The following is a 12,062-nucleotide window of genomic DNA, read 5'->3' on the forward strand; positions in this document are numbered from 1 at the left end:
ATCCACCTCTCCCGGTCGCCCGATTTAATATTTAAATTGGGTGACACGGTAAAAAAAGGAGGCGCTAGGGGAAATTGTGCACCCCTAATGCTGTCTCGGCAGCAAGCGCCCAGGAGAGGTGGCAGTCAAGTTAGGAAAATGGACACATTAATTGAGCTTCTCTTTGCCTAACCTGACCGCCATCACGCGTTTTGTTTTTTTTTTATTCTATTTTTTTTTAATTCTACTATTTCTGTTCTTCCGACTTACTATCACAACGATATTAAGTCAGAGGAATCAAAAAAAGCAACAGAAAAGCAGTATTTTCTGCTTTTCTGTAAGCACATTGGATGCACTTTTTTTTTTTACTTGGGGGAAATAGGTAATAGCCTCATGAACATGAATTTCCCTGTACGTACCCGGATCATTCCAGACTCCTGGGTTTATGGATCCGTGTCAGCAGACGCCATTATATACGCACTCAATTGGACACGCGTTTTGGATACGCTAATCCTCGTTTTGATTCGGGGAGGGGTTACGGATGCGAGTCTAATTGTGAGTTGAACCATGCGCTGTGGCCAGTGCACAATATTGCATCGGCCTGAAACTTGAGGATTTTGCTATCAAATATTTGCTGATAAGCCCCTAATAAAAAGAAAAATAAAGTGTTGTAAGAAAACCATCTCCTGGTGATCTTTGAAGGAAGAAACCTTGTAGGTAGAACCATGAAACCGGGCTTTACGCTACTCAAGCCACATACTGTGCATCCGAATGTTATACAAGTTAAACCATTAGATTCTGAATGCTTATCTAAAAAGTCTTGCTTGATCATCATACAGTGAGTTGTTGAGCTGAGACCTGTTCAGGTGCAGCGCCAAAGCCGGTGGCAGGGTGTTGTGACAGGCTTCAGCTTGAATATGAATAAGAATTTTGTGTTCTGATTCTCCAAGGTCTTCTGTCCTTGCAGTGGCAAAGCGGCCGCCTGAGCATGTGCAGGTCAATGACTTTGCAATCCTGAAGAGATCGGCAAAGAAGCTTGAAGGTCAGCAGGTATGAGTCTAGAGGAAAGATGGGGTAACTCTCTTGATTACTCCCAGAGCCCCCCATTCATCTGTCGCTCTATGGTTGGCCTGCAAGATCTGCCCTTCAGTCTCGTCTTTGCTCAGCCTGGTCTATCTACTTTCAGGGACCGCAGACTGACCATGAACTTTTAACCATTTACTCTCCCATAGTAGTCACTAATGCCCCTTAACCTGCGTGGTAGGGACAGAGGCATCGTCAGAAGGCCAGAGAATGTGAGAGTATTAAAGATTTGTTCAGTGCTAGATGAGCTGCATCATTTTCAGAGAACCTTGTGGCATGGTGACGTTGACAAGTGACTGCCCCCTTCTTCCCACAGCAGCTGCATTTCAGAGGCATACAAGAAGGGGAGCGGGGGGAGACAGCAACAGTGCCATGTTTTCTCTCCAAGCTTAGGGATGTAAATCGTTTTTATAACGAATTGAAATATCGTACGATATTTCTTAATTCGTTATATATCGGTTAAAAAGCGAAACGAACATTTTTTCCCCGAATTTTCGTGAAAATTGTTTTTCGGGTTAGTGCGCGCTAACAAAAAACTGTTTATTTTTGTTACTTTTTGTTATTTTTTTGTTAGCGCGCACTAACAGGAGTTTCGTGTTTCGGGCACCCGATTCACATCCCTAATGTTTATTCTGCAGCCTTTGCTGGCCCCCTTCAAGATTTGCTCAGTAGATGTTTTAAGCATGTCTTAGGGAGGTAAAGGTTTGGGAGTGAATTTTGCTGAACTGTTTTTTTGGGGGTTTTTTGAACGGTGTAATATAGAGAGTGAAGAAAAATGTTCAAAGCACTTAGGGGCGGATTTTCAGAGCCCTGCTCGCCTAAATCCGCCCAAAACCGGGCGGATTTAGGCGAGCAGGGCCCTGCGCGCCGGTGAGCCTATTTTACATAGGCCTACCGGCGCGCGCAGAGCCCCGGGACTCGCGTGTCGGGGGGCGGGCCCGGTCGTCGCGGCGTTTCGGGGGCGTGTCGGCAGCGTTTTGGGGGCGGGTACGGGGGCGTGGCTACGGCCCGGGGCGGTCCGGGGGCGTGGCCGTGCCCTCCGTACCCGCCCCCAGGTCGCGGCCTGGCGCGCAGGAGGCCCGCTCGCGCGCGGGGATTTACTTCTCCCTCCGGGAGGCGTAAATCCCCGGAGAAAGGTAAGGGGGGGGGTGTAGACAGGGCCGGGCGGGTGGGTTAGGTAGAGGAAGGGAGGGGAAGGTGAGGGGAGGGCGTTAGAGGATTCCCTCCAAGGCCGCTCCGATTTCGGAGCGGCCTTGGAGGGAACGGGGGTAGGCTGCGCGGCTCGGCGCGCGCCGGCTATACAAAATCGATAGCCTTGCGCGCGCGGCTCCACGCGTATCTACTAAAATCCAGCGTACTTTTGTTTGCGCCTGGAGCGCAAACAAAAGTAGGCCTATTCGCGGAGTCTGAAAATCCGCCCCTTAGAGCAGATATATGCTGTATAATTACAAAATGAAATACAAAAGAGTAACAAGCAATAGTACAATGTATCACTTTTAGTTTTTTTTTATCTTACACTGAAAGAAAAGCCATCTTAGTAACTGAACACAAGACATCACGTTCACTTATCCTTGCATGCCAAACACTCATGCTGCTAACCAGAAAATCAATTTTCACAGCCATTGAACAGAATAGCCCAATGCCACAAAGTTTGTTCTTATATCTTGAGATAAGTTAAAGTGAAATATTTCCCAGGCTCTCATAATCTTTATTCAATAGTCTATGTAAGTATTGGGCATCTAGCCGTTCAGTTTGTATCCAGGAAACCATAAGTTGAAGCCACATTTGAGAAGAGGGCAATGTAGGTTTTGTATCCAATGCTTTACAATACAAAATTTTGCAAGCAAAAATGCTATTTTAAAAAATTTAGTAGAACCTTTAGATAATTTGGAAGCCCATTGCATAGATCCTAACAACAAGCTGAGCTGTGTGTCTAGCTTCATTTCTGGCTTTTCAGGATTTGAATTAGTGTTTTCTACTCCAGAGAATTAAATATTGTCCTTTTAAAATGCATGGAATGGATGATAAAGGACTTCTCATTCCCAGGAGCTTCGAGCTGATCCGGTTCTAATTCCTCTTTAGGTTGGTTATCCATGATTGTGACCTCTCAGTCTATTCCTGTGTCGAGGGATAGCAGCACTCCCAGGGTTGGCTTTGGTTTACCATGGCTTGCTTTTCCTGTAGATATGAAGTGGGATGTCTTGCAGTGGTTGCACAGTGTCTTGACTCGTTCCTGTGCTGTGAACTTTCTTTTTTGCAGGTGCCACTCCGGCTCAATTATGGATCCAAGGTCAACCTCTTTTCGCACTTGCAGCAGTACAGCCGGAAGATGCCTCTAACACAGCAAATGAGGTGTGAACCCAAAGTGCATTAAAGGACGGTTAATATCCCATCTCCCTTAGTGATGGTGTCTCATTGCTTTTGAGTTGGGGCTGGGGAATGTTGCATTGCTGCACACACATCTTGCTGGATGCTTTGAAGGCTGTGAAAACGTTTACAGGTCCAACACGAGAATTGTTGCACATTGAAACATGACGGCAGCAAAGACCATGTGGCTCGTCTCGTCTGCTCATCCACCCAACTAATTTTGCTTTACAATTCCCATCACTCCCTCAAAGATCCCCCTGTATTTATTCCATGCTTTCTGGAATTCAGATATTGGTTTTGTCTCCACCACCGTCAGTGCATCTGCTACCCTCTCTGTAAAGAGATATTTCCTAAGGTTACTCCTGAGTCTACCCTCTTTCACCATGACCCCTCGTTCTAGAACCTCTTTTCCTTTAAAAGAGGCTTGCCTCCTGTACTTGGAAACCTTGTAGATATTTAAACATCCTTGTATCTCTCCTTTCCTCTAGGGTATACATGTTTAGATCTTTAAGTCTGTCCCTATATGTTTTAGAATGAAGACCACTGACTATTTTAGTAACAACCCTTAAGATTGACTCAGCTGATTTATCTCCTTTTGAAGGTGTGGGCTTTGTAATTGTAGACAGTATTCCAAATGAGTTCTCACCAGGGACCTATACAGGGGCAATATCACCTCCCTTTATCAGTTTTTCGGCAGTTCAGACGAGTTGCATTCAGATACTCGTAGGTATTTTCCTATTTCCAGAGGGCTTACAATCTAAGGGGCTGATGCAATAAGACACGTGCGCCCATTTTCCTAACGTGCGTGCAGCCAGGTCTCCTCTGTGCCTGATGCTATATTTTAATGAGCTGCTGCATTAAAAAGGACGTGCTAAGGAGGAATTATGCTACCCTAGCACTCAAATGCATTGGGTGCCCAGGAAAAGTAGCTATGCGCCCACAGTTGCATCAGGCGCTCAATACGAGTGTCCGTTTTATCCCGCTTCAGGTCAATTTCTGGACCCCAATACACACACACACACTAGCAAGGGATGAAATCCGCCTGGAACTTATCTATTGTGTGTGTGTATTATGCGTCCAGAATTTTTTTTCATCAAGCCATTACATTAATACCTTTATTCATAAACACCGCAAGCAATAGTTGTTGAAGAATAAAGGTAGGAACCACACAGGACACAATTTTTAAAATTTTTCCTGAGCCCTTGACTCGCGGATTGATTTAATGCTAGCTCCTGAGCTGGAGTTAAATTTGCTGCATTAAAAAGTGCACATTGGGCGCTCAGCGATTTTCTGCATCGGGGTAATAGCTAATAGCCTCATCTACATGGAATTTACATGTGATGAGCGCTATTGGCTATGCATTTGTTTGGGTGTGCATTTTGGAGGCGCTAATCTCGTTATTGCATTGGGTGTTAGTCTAGTGCACTTGAAAATGCATGTCCAACCGCACATAAACCTGAGCGCACTTTATTGCATCAGCCCGCAAGTTTGTATCTGAGGCAATGGAGCGTGAAGTGACTTGCCCAAGGTTTCAAGGAACGGCAGTGGGATTTTGTGCTTAAAAGAATTTCATCTTCAATCTTGCACTATGTTTCTTGGCTTTTTGCGTCCTAAATGCGTAACTCTGCATTATTTAGCATTAGGGTCTTAGCTGCCAGACCCTAGACCATTCTTTGAGCTGCGCTAGATCCCTCCTCATATTTTCTACACATTCCTGGTTGCTTACCCTGTTGCAGATTTTGTTGTTATTGGCAAAAAGCCAAACCTTTCCTGACAATCCTTCCACAGTATTGCTGACAAATTGTTGAAAAGAACCAGTTCAAGGACCGATCCTTTGAGGCACACCCCTAGAAATGCACCCCTTTTTGGCGTGAACGCCATTTACGAATACCCTTTGTCGCTTCCCTCTGAAACAGTTTTTAAGTCAGTCTAGGTTCTATATCAAGGGCACTCAATTTATTTATGGTGCCTTTGTGGAACAGTGTCAAAGGACTTACTGAAATCCAAGTACACTTCATCTAGTGCACCCCCTTGATACAACACTGGTCATCCAATCAAAGAAATTGATCATTCATCTGACAAAATCTACCTCTGGTAAAACCATGCTGCCTCAGATCTTGCAATCTATTGGATTCCAGAAACTGCATTATCCTCTGTTTTAGCAGCAATTCCATTAATGTGTTCACCAGAGAAATACATACCAGCTGGCCTATATTTCCTACTTCCATTTTTATGAATAGGACCCACATTCACCTGTCTCCAATCCCCCGGAACTACTCCTGACTCTTAAAGCATTGAAAAGGTCAGCCAACGGAGCTGCCAGAGCTTCTATAAGTTCCTTTAGTACCTTGGATGTATCCCATCTGGCCTCATCGCCTTATCTACTTTAAATTTAGTTAGCGCCTCAGGAACACACTTTTCTGAAAATCGATTGAGGTTTTCTCTTCATCCAGTCAGACTAGTCTATACCACAGGTTATGCATGCAAACCAGCAGATGATCTCTCTCTCAGAGGGCCTTCAAACAGATTGTCGTGAGATGGGCTCTGCTGGAATTGGATTTTATGGCAACCAACTGGAATTGAAAAAATGCAGATTTTTCAGCTACAGAAGAGACTTATTTGTCTGGAATTGATGCCTTATCTCAGATTTTGGCCCATGGAGTATTTCTTCCTTGGCCCATGGTAGGCAGCGTATTTGAAAAGATTACAGGTCATCCAGGGCTAGTGATTCTGCTGGCACCAAACTGGTCTTGGCAGCCGTGGCTTGCAGATCTCGGGCATCTATATGGCAGCCCTCTATGTCTTCCGCCTTACAAGGAGTTGCTTTACCAGGGTCTGACATTTCATTAGGATCCAGATCAATTTTGTCTTGAGATGGCATGTTTAGTGATGAAAGGTTATTTTCAGGCAGTGGTGGCCCCACTCCTGAAGGCCAGAAAATTTTCTACTTAAGTACATAAGATTTTCAATACTGGGTCAGACCGAGGGTCCATCAAGCCCAGTATCCTGTTTCCAACAATGGCCAATCCAGGTCATAAGTACCTGGCAAGATCCCAAACAGTAAATAGATCCCATGCTGCTATCACGCAGTGATAAGTAGTGACTCTTTCTTAAGTCTACTTGATTAATAGTTTATTTACTTCTCCTCCAGGAACTTGTCCAAACCTTTTTTAAACCCAGCTACGCTAACTGCCTTAACCACATCCTCTGTCAATGAATTCCAGAGCTTAATTGTATTGAGTGAAAACATTTTCTCCAATTTGTTTTGAATGTGCTCCTTAACTTCATGGAGTGTCCCTTAGTTTTTGTATTCTTTGAAAGAGTAATTAACCAATTTACATTTACTCATTCTGTTCCACTCATGATGTTATAGACCTCTATCATATCCCCCCTCAGCCATCTCTTCTCCAAGCTAAACAGCCCTAATCTCATTAGCCTTTCCTCATAGGGGAGCCATTCCATCCCTTTTATCATTTTGGTCACCCTTCTCTCTCCCTTTTTCAATGCAATTATATATTTTTTGAGATGTGATGACCAGAACTGAACACAGTACTCTAGCTGCGGCCTCACCATGGAGCTATACAGAGGCAGCATGGCATTCGCCATTTTATTCTTCGTTCCTTTCCTAATAATTCTTAACATTTTACTTGCTTTTTTGACCACCACTGCACACTGAACCAAAAATTTCAAAGTATTATCCACTTTGACGCCCAGATCCTTTTCCTGGGCAGTAACTCTTATTCCCTGTACGTACCAGGATCAGTCCAGCAGATGGAGTCAGAGAAAAGCTGAAAGGCACCCCCTAGATATACCGGTGTGCCACCTGCGATCCCTCAGTATTTTCTCTGACTCCAGTCCTGCGGTCCTGATCTACATTGGCTAATTGGTTATCCAGGTTTTTATTTTGTATACTATACCTGACTAGATCAAATAGCTTGTTATCTGTTTCCAGTAATATAAAATAAAATAAGAGACAGGAAGTTTAGGACACGTTAGGTTCTGGTGTTCTCAGTTGGTTTCACGCGCAGTGAGAAGGCAGGTTTGCGGTAGGCTTAGAAGGGCATTGTAAAATAAAATTAAAACCTTTGGGCACCGATGCTGCGAGTTGGTGCCATGCCAGTGCCACAGAGCCCTCTGCTTTTGTGCACTAAGGGTGTCACTGGTACCCCCAGACCTCCGCCGCCTTTGAGCATTGATCGCCGAACCTTGGACATTTTCGTCCTGTGGTGTTTGTGAGTCATCAGCGCCTTTTAGTACTGCCTGGCTGTTGTCTGCAGGCATCTGAGGTGTCATCATTGGTGCTGCATGCCGTTGAGCATGCCAGGAGCCTGTAGCATGGTCAAGCACCATCCGAGCCCTAGGCACAGTGTCTGTGCTATAAGAACATATAGATGCAATCCATCGCTTGTGAGTGCTGAGGCTGCTGTTGGCACTGGAAGAACTGTTGCAACTGTGGGCACCATGGGCATTGTTGGTTACCATGGGCTTTTCTTCTGCCATTATGCAGAAAGAGGAAGACAGAAGAGGGTGGTGAGCCATCCACGACTCCAGTTCAAGGGCTGCGATCTGCCTCTTGCATCGTTGTCAGGTACACTGGGGTTAACGCCACTCACCACCAGGAATCTCCATAGTTAGAACCCTAGTGATGCTGGGGATGGCATAGCCACACTGTACAGGCTACAAGAAGTTAGTACAACAGTGGAGCACATCATGTGTGGTCGGGTATGGCGGGGGTCGCATACTGCTCCAAGCACTTCAGTCGTTGATGGGAGGCATTCTCTCTGTCTGTGCCGTGCCAGTTGGAGCGGAACTGCCATTGTTGCATCAAGGTATCGGCTTTCTTGCCTTTTTCACACCTTAGGATGCAATGGGACACTAGCAGGGAGGGCACCATCGCACTCTCTTGGATGGCTTCTTAGCAGTGCGCAGTTGCTTACTATTAACAGGTGATGCTCAGTCCCGCTGTGCTGTGGGATGCGTATGTGTGCTGCCATCTGTAAGATTGAGTTTGCTGCATGAGTTCTGGTCATCAGTTTTTAAAAGCATAGGGCACTATTCCTCCAGTGTCCCTGTAGTGTAGGTGTGTGTTCGTTTCCCTCATGGTGAGCACAACAGGTTTGTGCCACTGCCATAAGACTGCCTTAAGACTGCGTTACTGGTCAAAACACTAGGGGTGTAGATAGCGGGAGGGTAGTGTCAGGAGTCTTTCCCTCCCACAGAAGAGGAGTATGTCTTTCAACCCCTCCTATGTTAGTTTTAGGGTGAAGCCTCTGGGGCTCCATCCCTTGCAGGTCTGTCGCCAAACTGGAGCCTCGATCCTTTTGAATAGGTGCTTCTCCTTGCAGGCCAGGACCTGTGGGCATTGGGGGGATGGTAGCAGTAGTGTTGGACCGAACTTACTGGTCCATGGATGGTTTGATTGGGTGGCCACCTGTGGCTGATTTGGTTGCTTATAAACCTCAGTAACAATATCCCACTCTCCCCTGGAGAGTAGGAAGGATTTTCAGGCTCAGGTGACTCCGATTCCCATTGCTTTCCTGTCCCTTTGGAAAGGGAAGATATTACTGGGTTTTCCAGAGGCAACCCTTATGGGTTCCCCCTTGGTTGCCGGGTGGTCCATTCCTACAAGGGGGATGGCCCTTGTTCTTCATTTCCTGAAAAAGGGTTTTCATCACCTCTGACTGGCAGTCGCTCTCTGTTACCTGTGGGATCCGAGAGTTAGTTGGGCATTAGCCCTTTTTCCTAGGTCATCCTAAGTTGCAGCAGGTCTATTTCTTGAGATTTGGTCTCTCTCATTGTACCCAGGGTCTCCCCTTCTGGGCAGCTCTCAGGCGAAGATTAGAGGTTTCTCCCACGTACAATGTGCAATTCTCGCAAATGAGCACTCTTGCCAGTTATTCTCCATGCGGGACCTTACCTCAGTGAGGAAGGTTCTGGTCTATTTGCATCCCAGTTGGCAGGTATGCCTTTCAACCTCTTGCCATATCCATGGCTGCGTGAGTTAGGGGATGAAGGACCCCACAACAGAGGTGTTTCACTTTTGTTAAGGTGGCTTCTGAGCATAATTTTCCCTTTTAGGGATAACCCTGTCTGCGGGCAGGGAGGTACTGGTTAATGCAACCGTTGTTCCACTTACTGAACAGCATGATTCCTTGGGGAAGGCATACGTAATCATGGCCTTGTATATTGATACCTAGGCCAGGTTGTTGGGCAGTCTGTTCCAAGATCTGCCCTGCCCTGGTACCCTTGGGGTTGCCAGGTCAGTAAAGAAATCCTGTTTCTTCAGGGATTTGCACTTGTGGCATCACTGCTTTCTGTCTCTTGGAGAGTTCTGGATTTCTTTCCCAGGAGGTTCGCTCTTAGTTTCGACTGTTCCTATCATGCTGAGAGGTCTGCTGTGGTGGTGGTGTTGGGGGGGGGGGGGGGGGGTGGTAACTCCCTACTGGAATTGGACAGTGTGTTGTTTGGTTGGGGTTGATAAATACAGCCTAGTGGCTTTTTCTTATCCCTGCAGCCCTGGGGTCTGCCTCCTTGTGTTCTTCGCTCCTTCCAAAGTCTGGTCGGAATGTCAGGGTGGGGGTATATCTTAATGTATGCAAGCATGGATTGGTACACCACATTGTCCTGGGTTTTTCGCCAAATTCTGCCCAGTACTGCTTTTAGCTTTTCATACTTTACTGGATTGACCAACGTGCCTCCCTGCTCATCTGAGCTCTCCTGTGGAGAGGATGGATAGGTTTACCCTTGATGGGGGTGGAGCGTGCGTGAGCTTCACACCTAGCTTAACTTCCTACTCAGGTTTTTAGTTAGTGATTCTGTTCAAGGATTGTCTTTCATACCCTGAAACTTTTGATGTCTGTCTTGGTTGGTCAGATCTGTCGGATACTTTGACAGATAAGGTCTGCCACAGACCTAGCTGCTGTTGCCGCTACTTCTTCCAAGTGATGCTTAGGTTTTTCTGCCCATTGTACCTGTCAGCCGTTCATTGGATGCGCTTCTGCATGTGCATTTTGTCCTTCAGATGCCAGTGTCCCGCAGTTTCTTTCTGGAGGGCTTTCTGGTCCCAGTTGGATTTTTCGGTGGTCTTGTGACATTGAAGGAAACTGTGGGGTCTTCATCCAAGAGTTCTTCTCTTGGTTGATTTTCTAGGCCTTTTCCTGTTTACAAGAGAATTTAGACCTACTTCGCTTGTTAGGGTTTGCTGATCTGAAACCCTGACTAATATTTCCATGAGGCAAAGTATGCTTCTTGGTGGACTTTGCATCGCAACTCTGCCTTAGGCACCTCTGCTATGCATTGGGATTTTGTGTCTTAGTCTGTTCTTTGGTTTTCTTTTGTAGAACTCAAATCTTTTCCTGCCTAGACCCGTTTTTGGGTTGGCTGCCTCACAGGCAAGTGGGAAACAGGTGGTGCTTTCAGCACTGTGGGGTTTCCTGCTTTGGTCCTGTTTTTCCCTAGCCTGTAGCTAGGGATTCACCCATGTGTGAGGACTGCCATTCTGCTTGTCCTTGCTTACCTGTAACAGGTGTTCTCAGAGGATAGCAGGATGCCAGTCCTCATGAAACCCACATGCCTCCCCAGGAGTTGGTTTCTCCATGTCCTCTCTGCCTATGGGACAGGGTATTAAATGCAGCTGCACATGCTCAGCAGGGCATGTTTGAAAGCTCTAGAATCTTTGAGATCAACGTTCCGGCCCAGGCTCTATCCAATGATGTCCGCAATGTGTTGTCCTTGGAGAACGCCTGTTACAGGTAAAGTAGCTCTGCTTTACTGTATTTGCTATTTTTGCTTCTTTTTGAATCTTTTCATTCTTGGCTACTTTCTCAGCTTCTCTAGGCTTTTTCAAGTATTGTCTTCTGTCTTCCTCTTTCTGTGAACTCTTGTAGTTTATGAATGCTAACCTTTTTATCCCTTTTCAGCGTCTTCTTTAGAATACCATAGTGGCCTCTTTCCTTTTATTTACTTTCCTAACAAAAAGGTTAGTTACCCTTATATCATCTCCTTTTAGTTTTGCCCACTTCTCTTCTACTTCCTCTAGATTTTCCTAACAAGTTAACAACTCCTTGAGGTGCTCCTCCATTTTAACAGAGTTAGTTTTTGTGAAGTGTAGGACTCTCGCCTTTGAATGAACCTTCATCTCCCACACTCTAAATACCAAATCACACCATTCTGTGATCAGTGAATCCCGGATGATTGTTCAGTACAACATCAAAGATTCTGTCCCCATTGGTAAGCACTAGGTCCAGTATATACCCCCTCCCTTGTGGTTCCATTATCAATGACAGAACAGTTCTCCCTCTTTCTAGAAGTCATCACAGCTGGGATGCTCCATTCCTTATCCAGCAGATTGAAATCTCCTAGTAATAGCTCCTCCCCTTTATAGCAATTTTGTCAATATTCTCTTTCCATTTCTTATGTCTGTGATGGAGGTCTGCATATTATGGCAATATAAACAATGTTCCATTCCTCCTTTCCAGATTAACCCACAGTGCCCCCTCCTTACCTTGTAAGCTCCGCAATTCTGTTTTATTTGTTTTATATATAATGCCACTCCTCCTCCCTTGCTTCCTACCCTGTCCTTCATGAATAGATTGTAGCCCAGTAAAACTATATCCTAGTCATGATTTTTTCGT

The 12,062-nt window shown here is 45.7% G+C and overlaps 1 protein-coding gene across 2 annotated transcripts in view; it reads left to right on the forward strand.

Annotated features, from left to right (window-relative positions):
* The window catches only part of EIF2B4 (eukaryotic translation initiation factor 2B subunit delta), a 68,947-nt gene that overhangs the window by 24,476 nt on the left and 32,409 nt on the right, over positions 1 to 12,062 (forward strand). For both annotated transcript variants that reach the window (XM_029596355.1, XM_029596354.1), the window contains exons 6-7: positions 947 to 1,029; positions 3,323 to 3,414. In XM_029596355.1, coding sequence (XP_029452215.1) covers positions 947 to 1,029; positions 3,323 to 3,414 — 175 coding nt within the window. The remainder of the gene's footprint in view (positions 1 to 946; positions 1,030 to 3,322; positions 3,415 to 12,062) is intronic.

The sequence above is a fragment of the Rhinatrema bivittatum genome, chromosome 3 (assembly GCF_901001135.1).
Source record: "Rhinatrema bivittatum chromosome 3, aRhiBiv1.1, whole genome shotgun sequence".
In the NCBI taxonomy this organism is placed as follows: Eukaryota; Metazoa; Chordata; class Amphibia; order Gymnophiona; family Rhinatrematidae; genus Rhinatrema; species Rhinatrema bivittatum.